A 14,897-nucleotide genomic window follows, 5' to 3' on the forward strand; every position below is an offset into this window, starting at 1 on the left:
CCTATCACTACCTGCCCTTGTGAAAAATCCCTCTCCAGCTTTGTTTTAAGTCCCCTTTAGGTACTTGAAGGCTGCTATAAGGTCTCCCTGGAGCCTCCTCTTCTCCAGGCTGAAGAGCCTGAACTCTCTCTCTCAGCCTTTCTTTGTAGAAGAGGTGTTTCATCCCTCTGGTCGTCTTGGTGGCCTCCTCTGGCCCCTCTCCACCAGGTCCGTGTCTCTCCTGTGCTGAGAACTGCAGAGCTGGATGCAGAACTCCATGTGGGGTCTCATGAGAGTGGAGTAGAGGGGCAGAATCACCTCCATCAATGTCCTGGTCATTCTGCTTTTGAGACAGCCCAGGATACAGTTGGCTTTCTGGGCTGTGAGCACACATTGCTGGCTCATGTTGAGATATAAGTGAGATATGGAAATAAATTAAAAATATCTTAGAAAACACAGGAAGATGGAAGTTTAAAAACTTCTGTACTAACCTTGGGGTTATTATGAAACCCCCAAGGTTTTTCCATTGTGTTTCTCCCCCTCTTAGTGGATGAAGCTGTTGTACATCTGTACTTGTTTTTATCTTGCATGGAAGGAGGCAGCTATGTGGGGTTTTTATTTTGTGGGGTTTTCTTAAGCCATGCCACTGTATCTTTTGCTTGGAAGGAATGCAGTTTGATAGTATAGGGAACAGGACGTTTGTTCTTGACTCCCATTGCAATGTGGAAATATGTTGGGCAGATAAAAGAGGAGTAAACGAGGGCAAAACAAATGGAATAAAACTGAGAATGTTTATAATAAAACTTAAGAAATTTGGAGGTGGGAACTTTTGTTTGGGGGGGTGGCTTTCTTGGAGACAATGAGTTGGGACTGGGGTGGGGTGAAATCTTAGTGTCTCTCATATCCAGTTTGGCAGGGTCTGTGTCATGTTTTGTTGCTGTTGCTTTGTGATAAACAGTTTCTATACAAACCTCTGAATCATCTGTAGATGACAATTCAGATTTACAGTTGTTTTGTTATCAGGACACTTACATTCCAGACTAATAACCCTGGTGACTGATTAACCCTTTCTATGGAGATAGTCTGTAGCGATGGGCTAGAACTCTATAACTGTAACATGTCAAAGAGGATTTTGCCTGCTCTGCAGGAATCTGTTAACACACACTCATGTAAATGCCAGCTGCATATAACCCTGCTCCCACGCTTTTTTTTTTTTCTCCATTTAGTGTATCACTGTTTGCCTTCAGACCAGGGCAGCAGCCTTGACTGCTTGGTGGTTTTGTCTTTGTCATCAGTCTCTCTGGAAATATGCTCATAATCTGTTACTTTATATGATATCTCTTCCACTACTGCCAACTCTAGCCCAGCTTTGTTATTCCCTTCTTGGACACACGAAGAAGCTGTTCCACCTGGCTGTTGATTCCCTGCTCAGTCCCAGCACAGTGACATACTTTTTGACTCAGTCCCAGTCATCCTCCTCCCACTCTGTCTCCTCTTCCAGGCATGGTCACTATTTCACTCGCTTGTCCCCATTCACCCTCGCCTGGTCATTGCTCCGTCTCAGTTCACTGGTTCTCTCTTGCCTAACACAACTGTTTAGTTCTGTGCCACCAAATGCTGTCATCTGATTGCAGCTCTTCAGATATGGTGGCTGCAGTAGCTCCTCACATCATGAGTCTCACCGGCGCAGTTCTCTTGTGGCAGCCTCTCCAGTCTTCTGCACACAATGACTCTTGTTTCTCTGTGTGTTTTTCTTGTCGTTACACTGGTGGAGGAAAGTTCTTTTCCCCCTTTGAAGGTATCCTGGTGGTGCTGCTGGGAAGTTTGATGCTTCTGAGAAGAAATGGCTTGTTGGTATTTTGCAGGCACCTGGAAATGGGAAAGGGACCGTTGAAGCTAAGTGAGAAAAGCAGATCGGAACTGTCTGCTTGTGAAGGCAAACACAATGGGCAGAACAGCTTCATCCTGACATAAAGCAGTCATGGACAAGAAGGGTTGAGGTTTGTGTTGGGGTTTAGCTACTCTGAAAGGCTGCTAAAAACAATTCAATTTTAAAAATCCATTAAGTTTGCACATCAGCTGTACTTGTGGAGGCTAGTTTTGGTCCTATCATTCATGAGAAAAAAAAAGGTGTGGTGGAATTAAAAAGCTTTGGAGCAAGTTGGTAAGAGTGATCAGACGTATCGGATATTTTCTGCATGAGAAGAAATTCTGTAGAATAGAAACCTTCATCCTCAAGAAGAGCTTGCTGTGGAGAGGACATGAAAGAAACCCATGAGTCACAAATAGATAAAGTAAATGGAATTACTAGGTACTGCATTGATCTAGGAGACATCAAGTGAACGTAGCAGGTTGATTCAACATTAAAAAGGAGTTTATTCATCTGACCATATGAGCTGCGGAGTTCCTTGCCACAGGATTATATAGATGCTGAAAGATTACATGGGTTCAAAGCTAATTGGACAAACTCATGGAAGACAAATCTGTTAAGGATTAAATACAAAGATCTTGCATCTAGTTGAAGCCGCAAACCGGAATCGGGGAGACTGTTCTGTGGCAGCGTTGCCACATGCTTGTCCTGTTTTAAACTCTTCCCTAAACATCTGACATTAATCATTGTTGGAGGCAAAAGTTAGGGGCTACAATAATCCTTGGTATATTCCCCTACAGCTGTTCCCATGTTTGCGTGCTGTGGGCTTTTCAGCGTGCATGAATTTTGTCCTGTGTCCATTGCCACCCTCAGTGCTTTCTCTGCAGAGCAATGGAGAAGTCACATACCAAAACACGATGTTGCAAATGGGTCCCCACTTGGTGCAGTGCCGCAGGTCCCCTTTGTAGCTCTAATTCTTTACCATCTGTTGCTCTGTGTTGCTTCTGCAGGGTGTTTTTTTCACAGTCTTGTTTATGATTACCTCATGTTTTTAATAAAGCTTTTTGAACAGACATGGGGATGGTGAAGAGCCTTTGAGGCAGCATAGATTTTGTGGAGGGTGATGGCTGCAGCCAAACTTGCCTAGGGAAAGGTTTAGCTTCCCTGGAGTGAGCTGGTGACAGGCTTCACAGACTAAGTTTCTTTAACTTGCTTGATTGGGTGAGGGAGAAGTGCAAAGGTAAGGTTTTGTTTGTTTGTTTTTAATGGAAATCTTTCATTTTTATTACTTAAAAACATCGGTGGTGCTGAGTTTCATTGTGAATTTGGTGTGTTCCAGTAATGAAGTGATTTGTCTAGGATATGAAGCACTCCAGGATCTTTGGGAATGGGAAGACAATGTAACTAGCAGTACAAAAAGAGTAAATACTATAAATCCGCAATACTGATCTTCCTTTCTGGGGTAAGCAGCGTAATTGCAGCCACCTTTCAGAACATATATGTGAATGCATGAGTGTATAACGGTGTGGTCTGAAGTTGGAAATAGGTGCATAACACTAAAGTAATAAAGTGTTATTCATGAACTGCTGACACAGGATTATATTGGCCTCCCAAATTTATAATAGTATTGGGAGAAAAGTGTAAGACTATGTGAAATGTTGTGTGGTGGCAGAAGGGAGGATCTGTTGCAGTTTAGGTGCCTGCTGAGCCAGAAGTTGCATTGACAATATTAAGTCTGAGAGATATTATGAATTTTATCTTTCAATAGCTTGCTCAGTCCCTTTCTGAACCAATTTAAGTTTGTGGTCTCCAGACAGAATTAGAGAAAAGACCATTTAGTTGTGGCAATTGCAGATAAAGCATTGTATTTCCTTGCGCTCTGTTCTTTGCAGACATCTATAGAGAAAAGAACTAACAATATTACAGACAGCAATGTAACAGTTTTATAGAGCTGCTTGTAAAACCAGATTATATAGCTGCATACCAGGAAATGTCACAAATGGTGAGCTTTGGCTAACGTGTTCCTCCTTTACAGGACTTAACATGATCATCCTTACAATGCAAGATACCTGTGGTGTGTTGGGAGGATAGAAGAGTTTTTGTATGGCTTTTAATTACTGTTTTAGAAAGGAAGGGTCAAGGCAGCTCTTTGCACAAAGAAGCTTTGTCATCTGCCTCAGCCTGTAGTTATCAGAGGAGGAAGAGGTGAGGAGAGAAAGAGATGTATTGTTCTCTTACATAGTTTGTGAGAGAAGGTTGGATTAAAAATATCAGGTTATGTAGACTTTTCAAAGGATTAGAATATTAGTATGAACTTGGGACAAGGAAATAAACCAGGACATAATTGCCACTCTCATATGCCTAAAAAGCAGTGAGCCAGACATCAGATTATAAAATTGTCAGTTTAAACAACAACAAAAATCAATGTTTTTACAAGCAACAAATCTGAAAAAAAAATGCAGGAGGGTGATTATTCCCATATAATTTTTAACCTTTACATGTACTTGAGTCTCATTTTCCACATTTTTTTTTCCCTTGCAAACAGTAGAGCTAGATTTTACATTGGTTTTGATTGGTGGTTTACACTACCTACAGTTTAAAGATTCTGTGATTGCTTAAGTGGCCATCAGAACAGTGCAGAGAATTGTTTTCTTACATGGCTTTACAATTTTGGAAAATGGTTCCCATACATATTGATGGTTTCTTAAATCTAATGAGCTCAAAGCAGAAACTACATCCGGGAAAATATCTGTTTTGATTTCTTCAATTTTTAAACAAAACATAATTACCAAAAAAGATGAATCATCACTTTTGTTGATAATGAGGATGCTAAGTTGATTCATCACTTTCACGTATGAGTCTAAGTGAAAAATATTGCACATATCGCCTTGGTTCTGTTGTGCATGCTGAGTATTTGTAAATATTTAAGTTAGTTAACATCATCACAACACAGGTCATTATGTTGGGAGCTAAGTGCAAGAAATAATCGGAGAAACGATGGAAAGGAAAATCAGAACATGATTTTACATAGTACTGTAAGGCAATGCAACTTCTGTGCCGCACCTGTGGTGCAAGTCACTTCTTAAAAACAAGAATGACAGTGAGATTTAAGAGGGGGGAAAAACCCCAAGAAGTTGTACTACATTGTTATAAAGTACTGAATGTGCTTTTTGTTGCTGTACGTATAACTTTGCAACTACCTTGAACATTCTAAGGTTGGCATTTCTGTATGTTTAATTAAGCAGTTGCTTGTGGAAAATGACTTCAAAAACTTGACTGAAAAAATGCTGGAAATTATCTGCATGCAAATTGCATGTTCTTTTAATTCTACTTTCCTGTTACTTAATTGCCATAAATTAATTTGTAAGCATTTTGTAAAGCGGTGGTGGAAGTTTTCTATCAGTCTTGCATGCTCCAGACACTCTGAACAGTCAAAAATAATAATATAGACCATAATAATTCAGCTTTGCCACAGTCATGATCCTTGTCGTCATCACACATCTGAAAAAGAAAGACTACTGGTGCTATAATGTGTTGTGTTTTATTCTAATATTTTGAGCAGGGAGGGATGATTTGAGACCACTGAATGCTAATTTCTTTTGCTTTGTTACCATGCGTATTTTAAATGGAAGAACAGCAAATGGATTTAATTTTTATGAGATTTGCAGCCAGTAGATCTTAAAAATTCTCCATCTGCTTGTTAGCTGCACTGTGCTCCAGTTTCAAAAAGAAGAAAGAAGATGGTAATGTAGCTCATGTGTTTTCCTGAACTGGAATGAACTGGAGTGAATGAATGAAATGTTCTGAAGGAGATCCCCAAGTCATAGGAGTATTGTAGGGTTTAACTGCAAGAAAAGTATTTTACAGTGTATTTTTTTTCCTTTGGCGCTATTGACTTTTTAAAAATGCACTTCATTGCACAGGCTCTTTATCTGGCACAAAGTCATTGAGCAGAGGTTGCCACTCCTTTTTGCCTTTTTTGGTACAGGTCTCAGCATAACGCTCCTTAACTTTTTCTGAGGCTTCTTTAGGTGTTGCAGCAATAATACACCACAGTGACTAGAATGGAAACCTATGGCTGGTGACCCATCTGTGGTCGCTTCCAATTACTTTCTTTGCTGACATTAAAACCATTAAGTTGTACAATATTGCCAGATTTCTGTGGAGTTTGGTTTAAAAGTGATGGAACAGGGCTTTTTTTTTCTTTCTGGGGGAAAATCCCTTAAACTGGTAAGTCAAGATGCTCCCTTGGGAGGTTCTGGAGTTGCAAATCACTTCACTGTGGAGGAGTATTTCAGGGGAAAAGTACTCATGTGCTTTGCACTTCTGTGCTCCACGTGTCTCATATAGGCCACCGTCCCAGGTAGGATGCTGAGATCAACGAATCTCTGGCCTGATTTGTTCTTGCTGTTTTACTTTGTTTCCTTGATCTCCACAATTTTTTTTAGTTGCTGGTTTATTGTGCTTTTAAGTCCTCGGCTTCTAGAGTCTGGTTAGCATGTTATCTTATGTGGCATTATGCCAATGTTTATGGGCTTAAAGCAAAAGGAAGTTCTAGTTTGCTGTTTACATCTAAAATGCAGAGTGAATCCAACAGCTTACTTCTGTTTAGTGAAACTGAAACTTTCTACCTGGTGCCTCCATCTCTCTGGCAGATGTTAGTCCCCAGTATGTTCAGTTTCTAAAAAGAATAATGCTTTAATTTTTGCTAGATAAAACTAGACTAATTGCATGTGTAGAAATATAAACAAACAATGCTGGAAAAAGTTAGAAAGGAATTCTTTTGTTTGGCTTTATGGGCTTAACTATGTAGTGTTGTTGCTAGAAGTCTTAAAAACCACACAGGAAAAACTGAGGCAAACTAGTGCATAATGAAATGGAAGCATAAAACTAAAGTGAAGAAAGTGATAGGTAAGGATGTAAAAGAATTAAGAAAAAGTGAGAATGAAATTAAGACTGAAGAAACCAACTTGAGATTTTATTTAAATAAGATGTGATTACAAATCTGTTTTAACGTTATGAAACTCTGTAGAATCCAGAAGCCTGATGGGTTGTATGACATTGTTACTGTGGTTAAAATGTGGTCAGTGCTATAAGTGTGTGTGTTTGTTTTTAGAAAAGCACCAAGCTGCTCTAGCTTTTGAAAAAGAACACACACATACACACTCCCAATCCTAAGCTGCAATTGGTTAAAATAAAACCAAATACCTAGAAATCTGTTCCTATATGTAGCTGGCAATGAACATCATCTCCTTCACTGCAAACAGTAATAACTTGTGTTTAATACGTTGAAAGGTGTTGAGTTTTGCATGCATAGTCAGATCGGTGCAATTTGTCTGCCTCTGTCTGCATTTATTGGAACCACAGATGACGTAAATCCCATTGTGTTGCCCCATAGGTCGACAGACCTTTTTTCCTTCACCTATTTTCTGTGCTTTTCATCTGGTAAAAAGTAATTTCCAGACCAAAGTATTATGAGGACTGAGAGGTCAGGTGTTATAAAACAGCAATAGAAGTAAAGTGTGTTGACTTTGAATGTTCTAGAAGCTGCAATGAACGCTAACCTTCTTCTGTCATTATCCTGTTTTTACTCGCTTATGAATGTGATTGTCTCTCTCATGTGCTGTTGCACTTCCTGCTTCTCCAAAGTCATGTTTTTAAGTTGCTTCTTCACTTACGAGTCACTCTTTCATTATGGATCTGTCCTAGATTCTGTTCTCTGACCCTCTAACCGGATATTTTAACTGTGCTGAAAAATGGGGGAGGAGAAAGTAGGCAAACACGTTAGGTTGTCAGGTTCTGCAGCATTACTGACATGTCCCATGAGTGCTCTGTGCTTTATTAGCAAATGACCCAACTCTCAAATGAATAAATCAACATGTTAACGGAGCTACAAGGTGTTGCTCTTCTTCAGTATCTGAGTCTTGTTTACACTTATTTATAAGGAGGATCACATATCTAATATAATCTTCCCTCTTTTGAATTGACAAACGGTGTTGTATTTAAGAAAATAAAAGTATTCCTCTTGCCTACGTTGTTTTCCTACCTGGCAGGTGTGTAACTAGGTGTAGTTGTGTGCTGCTGTGGTTGCTTTCATATGTGTATAGTTGAAGATGGTTAGAGGTGCATTCATGGCTCAGGATTCAACTGTGCTTTGAATATAGGACTTTACCGTTAAAATATAGGGGTGTATGAGTGTTTTGTTGGTGTGTTTTGTTTTATTTTGTATGTTCAATAAAAACATAACACGCTGCAATTGGAGGTCTTAATTCAAACAGTGCGTACTAAAGTCAGGGAATGTGTTACTCTGGTTTTGGTCTTGGTGCAGCTAATTGCATCCAATCACTTGAGATTCCCTAAACCACAAGTGAAAATATTCCAGGACTTAACAAATTGAAATACTTCATGTTCCAGAGAGATGAGGTGGTTTAGGAGAGGGGCAACGGAGCCCAGGCCTCGCTGCCTTTTGTGTTCAGCTACAAACCATGAGGTCGCGTTGCTTTATCTTTTAGTTGTAAGAGATCCCAACTATTTTTTTTTAAAATCCCATTCACAGTCTCGAAGCGTGTAAGAGCAAACGATCTTATTGAATACATACTTTAACAATACAATATAAAAATGAACCTCGCTCTGTTTGAGCTAGTAGTCCTGTGCCCTTGCCCAGAGGCTGTCAGCCGGGAAGAGAAGTGGCCCGTGTGACTGCGGCAAGTGTGTCACATCCTGCCCTCAACTCTGCCCTCCTTGGAGGCTCTGGCAGGCTCCCTGTGGTTTGCTCACTGGCCAGCTGGGAGTGGCTCCAGAAAACCTCTCTAACCTGTGGATCTGGTTCTCGAACAAACTTTCAGACTTAACAGTATCTCGGCACTCTTTGCCAAGCCCAATTAGGAGAGGAGTGAGGGTGCTGGGGCAGGCTTTCAAAGTTTGGTGGAGAGCTCACCTGTAATTTTTTTGACAAATTCGTGTGTATTCAAAGCATGTTGTATGCGGATCACTGCGGGTTTGTCGTTGTGGTTTTTTGTTTGTTTGTTTTTTTCCTTGTCAACCCAGTAAACTCCTTTGTAAACATGAGGCTACTGAAGAGCTTCCCTCTTCTGTGAAAATCTTCCCCCTGTCTCAGCTGCAGGAGTCGTGTTCCTGGCTGTGTTTGGAGGGGAATGGGCAGGTAACTGCTTCGACATTAGATGCGTACATTGTGAATGCCAGCGCATCTTTGTTAAGGAAGTATGAACTGCTTCTTCCATGGGGATTTTTAAGGATAACCTATCAAGTCAGGGCATGTCACTGGAAACTTACTTGCCTTGATAGGAATTCCCTGTCATCTGTGTCCTCAGCAGTCCGTGTGTTTCTTACTTAAATGCCTTCCTGTAACTTAACAAACTCTGAATTCACTTTATCTCTGCTACTTATTTAGGTGCCCTCTTTGATCTGGAGCCTGACTATAGAAAGATGACATTAGAAATTATTACCTCCATTGTTGTTTCTATTGCTCTGTGAAAATTTTCATTTATATGTAGTTGTGTAAAATGATCATTAATGGTTTATAGAGAGCTTTTAAATTATTCGTTCGTGAAGTAGTACCATTCTCTACTTTGTCCTGATCAACATTTGTGGAGCATTCTCCATATGTGAATGTGTCCTTGGTGTATCCTACAGAGAGACAAAAGAAGACATTTAAGAATTGTATTTTTCATATCTCCCTAGACTTTTTTTACCTTAAGATGCAGTTACTCAGAAAATGGCATTTTGAACATCAAAAAATATATCAAGAAAACATCAAACACGTCTTCTTTCTCATTATTTTTTTTTTAATTTTTGGGGCATTAAAGCACATTTTTTTTTTCCCCACTGTTACAGTATCAGAGCTAATACTGTTTTAATTTGAAAGACATAAGCAGGGTTCTGGTTGGAAGAACTTTTGAAAGGATTTTCTGTGATGCTAAACAGGGACAACTGAAAGGGTCTAATTGCTTCCTGTACAAGTTTTATTGTCTCTTTGGTTAACAGATAGTTTATTTCTATAGTCGTAATAGTAGCTTGCAGTGTTTAATAGTCAAGGTGAAAAATAATCAGTGCAGCTTTCACACATAACCCAGGCTCCTGATGTTGGAAGGACTGGCCAGGGACATGGATCATCTCCTAGATGCGTGTGTTGCATGTCTCATTAGAGAACCTGTAACTAGCCAAAAATGTTGTCACCTTTTAGCTGATGGGTGAAGGGTGGTGGAACACTGGATTAGCTATTAACTGATGCGCCTGTTCAGGTTTGCACTGAAATAGTGGAAGCAGCTCCAGTGGGCTGTCCAGGTAGGGAGCATGTTTGCCTTACCGTCTCCTGTGTATCCCTCTAACCGCGTGCTAAGCTGAGGGTGAGTGTGCTGAAAGTAATGAAGGTGAAGCTGGATCCATCTTTCTGTCGTTGTGGCTGGAAGGTGTTGCTGGAGCCTTGCGCCGTCAGGACGCTGCGGGTGCAGGTGGCAGGTGACTGGGGAGAGCCCACTCAGCAGCTGTCTGTGAGCTGGTTTTGATCCTGCATCTGCAGGTATCAAATGTCTCCATCAGTCACTGAAGAGGAGGATAGGACATCAGGAAGAGAGGCGGAAAAGGGACTAGACTTTGAAGAGAAAGAGGGGGAGTCCCAGACAGAGGAAACATGGAGAAGGGAGATAACAGCCATATGGTAGGTGTGTGAAGGAAGTACATCAAGTTCACGGTTCATTAAGTTTATTCAGCCTGTTCTCCTTCTACTTGTTTGCTTTTCATCTCGCGACAAGAGTGTTAGCACAATCTGTTTGCGAATGACATAACTGCACGGCCGCTCATCCCCTCCGGACGTGTGGCACGAGGTGCAGGCCGCGTCGCCTCTGCGCGAGGGCCGGGCGAGGAGGTGAGTCAGGGGCGGCCCTGGCGGTGCCACAGCCCTGCTGCCCTTCCCGCCCGGCTCGGCGCCGCGCTGGAATTTTCCAGGTAGGGCACAGGGAGAGGTGAGAGGGAGAGCGCGTGGGACGGAGTTTGGACAGGGGAAGGCTCGTCCTGAGGAGAACTGCCCCCGTGCCGAGCTTCTGGTGCATGAGGGAACACTAAACGATACGAAGAAATCGGGGGAAAAATGCAGCAGGCGTGTTTAAAAACGTCTAATGCCACCTTTGCATTTTATTACCTTTTCATTACCATTTTCCTCTATTAATTTGAAGCATACACTGACTTTTTATTTTTTTCTCTCTCTCTCCTGCGTAGATTTCAACACATTTTTGTGCGGGTGCCAAGAACACTGTGTTCTGTTAAGTCACGGGGTGACGTAGGGTGCTGGCCGGCTTCCAACCTGGGTCAAGTTCATTCAAATAAGTTTCAGTGGCAGCTCTTGCTGCCTCAGCCCTGTCAGTCCCGCCTTCGCATGGTAGGTGGCTCTGTTGCGTTAGTTTTCCAAAGAGCCTGAGATTTCAGGGCTTTGAATTTAACAGGCTTTTGAATTTTCTTTAGTGATTGAGGAAGGATTTTTTTAAAAGAAAAAGCCCAATCTCACATGAATCTGTGAGGACAGAGGAGATGGCCGTGGGTTTAATGAGCAGAACAAGGTCCACAAGTTGTAGCGTGTGTTGAAGTGTTTTCCTTTCTCTGCCCACTGATTGTTGTTATTTGCCTTTTATTCCTGTGCTTGTAATGGCTTTTAATCACAGTGTGTACTTCGTGCCTTTAAAGAAGGAGCTACTCTTGAGGTTCCAGTGACAAAATCCTGCTCGTGACGAAAACAGACGAAAAGGCACATAGTGCATGAAAGTGGCAATAGCTGTGCTAGCTCAGTCTCTTCCCCTTCCTATGGGATTTTGTGTTTTCTCTTAGCCCTGGAGCTTTGGACTGCTCTTAAAAATGCATTAAGTAAAGAAATCTCTTCTTCAGGGTGAGCTTTCTGTGTGCAGGATTGTCCCTTGTCATGGTGTTGAAAAGACAGACCGGTTTTCTTGGTCTCTTTATTCCAGCTTCCCTTTCAGGGCACTGTGTTGTTGCTACTTTGCATAGTAGCATACTTTTCCTTCCTGTAACCCTACCACAAATCACACTAGATCCCCTCCCCTTCACTTCCAGTAACTGCTCTGTGAGCAATAATTTTGGAACTACTGGCAAAATAAGAGTCTTTGACAAGCTCATAAAACCCTTGCAACAGGATAGCAGTTGTAATGCCAGACACATCACTAAGTGGTCTCTAAGACAACCGTTGATATTTTAGTATTTGATGAGAAACCCATTCTTCCCGTTTGCTTCTGGGATATATTTTTTTGACTTAAGAATGAGATCTCTGGGAAAACTTAATGTTTCTAGGGAGAGGTGAATGGAGAAGTGAATTTATGGGTTGCAGTTTAGATCTGTTTTAACTGTCTCTTATTTGGACAGATTAGCCATTTTAGTTTTGGGGTTTTTTTCTTCTTTTGAGTTGTGCGCTAAGTTTCTAGGTCTTGGCTCACTTGACGTTTGGCTTTTAAGAGAGAGAAATGCAGTGGTGCCAGGTTCCCATGATTCAACACCCACTCCTGAGTTACCTGTCAGTGCTTGCTGGGCTTATCTTCTCTGTGTGGGAGAGTGGAGGATGATCAGATTTGTGTTCATCACTAGGTGTCACTCACTTGCAATTACTTAAAGTATGTTTCAGGATAAAATTAAAAGAAACAAAAAAGCTCTCTTGCTTCCTCCCTCACCCAAACTGGGTGTGTATGGGGGAAGGAAATGGTGTGAAATCTGGAAAAGAATTTTTTCCCATCCTTCTTTCCAATAAAACTATTGTATGTGGTGTTTTTTAACTTTACTGCTTTATCGAGGATCTTGATCTGTATTTTTGTTATCCTTGTATAGTTCTATTGATGCAAGATAAAATTTTCTCGTATATTTTCAACGTTGTTTTCTTCCCTCTATTATCAAGCAGGCGAAAACTTAAAGAATAGCAGATAGCATTGTGAAAGATACAGCAGTCTGGCCCAAGGGAGGTGCAGTGATGGAACTATAGGATCACTTGACAGAATGCTTGGAAGAAAATGGAGATTACAGGACCCATAAAATTGTTCTTGGGACTTGACCACAGAGCTATGTTGGGCAGAGGATGATGAATAAAAACTGTGCACGTATGAAGATGATTTATACTTCTGTTATCTAACAAATTACGTGGTATGTGGTGCCTCAGCTGGGTCCTTGTCAGCCTTCTCCCTCGTCAGGCAATTAGTATGGGGAATTTATGTTCAGTTGTTGTTGAACTACAGAATACTTCAAAATTTTAACACCAATACTGAAAATATTAGAGGAGGAGAGGAAGAAGGTTAAGCATTAAAACTCAATAGGTTTGTTCAGAGCTGTTGAACATACATCAAATGCTCTAAATATTTTATTCCAGAAGGAGAGTTTCCAGAGAGTGTACAAGTGTCCATGTGGATAACTGGAAACTTTATTGGCAAGGATGACAATACTCCTGTATCTCCTGCCCTTTCCTTTCCTTTTCTTTTTCCCTTGAAATGTGTCTTTTATCCAACCTGGTTCTGTCGTTTGGTTTGAGGGCTGGTACTGCTGTGGATCAAGGTGTTGCATAGACCCTGCCTCCCCTCCTTCCGGTTCAGCTGAGCTGAGTCTGTGTTGTGCCTGAGTTTCTCTCCTCAGGAAACTGAACCTCCTGGAGGATCTCCAGGCAGTGCTCACTGGGGAAGGTTCTCTAAATGGCTTCAGTGGTGTTAAATGTGGACTTTGACTGTCAGCAAAAAACTGGTGAAAAACTACAGCTTGTCAGTTGTGTGTTTTACACAGAATCACAGAATATCAGGGATCATCTAGTCCAATGCCCATCCGGAGCAGGAACACCTAGATGAGGTTACACAGAAAGGCGTCCAGGTGGGTTTTGAATGTCTCCAGAGAAGGAGACTCCACAACCTCCCTGGGCAGCCTGTTCCAGTGCTCTGTCACCCTCACTGCGGAGAAGTTTCTTCTCATATTTAAGTGGAACCTCCTGTGTTCTAGTTTGTACCCACTGCCCCTCGTCTTGTCATTGGTTGTCACTCAGAAGAGCCTGGCTCCATCCTCATGACACTCACCCTTAATATATTTATAAACATGAATGAGGTCACCCCTCAGTTTCCTTTTCTCCAAGCTAACGAGTCCCAGCTCCCTCAGCCTTTCCTCATAAGGGAGATGCTCCACTCCATTCTCTCTCCTGCGTAACCAGCCGTGTTAGTTTAAAAGGTCTTGCTTTATACAGAAATTACCTTTCCCCCTCTTTTCTTATATAATACATTATTAGTGGTGGGTATTTGAGATCAATGACTTCTCTGTGAAAGGTGACCTAAGCCAAGGAAAGCCCTCCCAGACAAAAATCATTACTGCTATGGACCCAGACTGATGATTTGGTGAGGGTAACAATAATGTTGCAGGGGTTGAAAATACAATGAGAAGAGAAGGAAAAGATTTCTGGTTTGTTTATGCCAAATGAGATTCTTAGTTCCATCCTACCCCTCTGCGCAACATATGTGTGGATATCCATAGAAGTTCTGCGCTAACCATATAAACAAGCAAATCTCTTAAGCTCTGTGTCAGACCCTATGTTTGTAGTGTCTTTGCTGGTATTTAGGCCTTAAAACCAGCATGAATTTCTTATTCTAGTTGAGAAGAAGACACACAGCCTCCACTGATACCTCTACAGATATGACAGAACTCTTAATCATAAGATTTAGTTTCCCTTTGCGAAGATTATAGGTTAAAAGATTCATCTCCTTGTTCTATCTTGGATTACTAAGTGTTTGTGGCTGTGTGTCACTGTAGTTATCTAGTCCGCATGTTGTATTTGAATTTAACAGAGAGTGTGTTTGGATGAATAAAGTAGCATAATTTCCTTCCCTTCCCCTGAAGGAGAGGTGGGTTTCTTTTCAAGTATGGCAGCTATTATGACTAACTGTTTAATTACACCTTTAATCAGAGTAAAATATTTTAGATACACAGTAGCCCCATTTGGCCCCTCACTGTTGAACTGAAAAGCCTCTAAAGATGCATAGTATGGCCTGTAGTCATCATCGTCACCTTTAAT

The 14,897-nt window shown here is 41.3% G+C and overlaps 1 protein-coding gene across 3 annotated transcripts in view; it reads left to right on the forward strand.

The window, feature by feature from the left end:
- Nucleotides 1-14,897, forward strand: part of SPIDR (scaffold protein involved in DNA repair) — a 212,735-nt gene that overhangs the window by 22,434 nt on the left and 175,404 nt on the right. The window contains exon 1 of one of the 3 annotated variants that reach the window (XM_021292035.2): nt 861-10,526. The exons of the other annotated variants lie outside the window; for them this stretch is intronic. Coding sequence (XP_021147710.2) covers nt 10,500-10,526 — 27 coding nt within the window. The 5' untranslated portion in view covers nt 861-10,499. Of the gene's footprint in view, nt 1-860; nt 10,527-14,897 lie in introns of those variants that run through there. 3 annotated transcript variants of the gene reach the window in all.

The sequence above is a fragment of the Columba livia genome, chromosome 2, assembly GCF_036013475.1.
Source record: "Columba livia isolate bColLiv1 breed racing homer chromosome 2, bColLiv1.pat.W.v2, whole genome shotgun sequence".
Lineage (NCBI taxonomy): Eukaryota > Metazoa > Chordata > Aves > Columbiformes > Columbidae > Columba > Columba livia.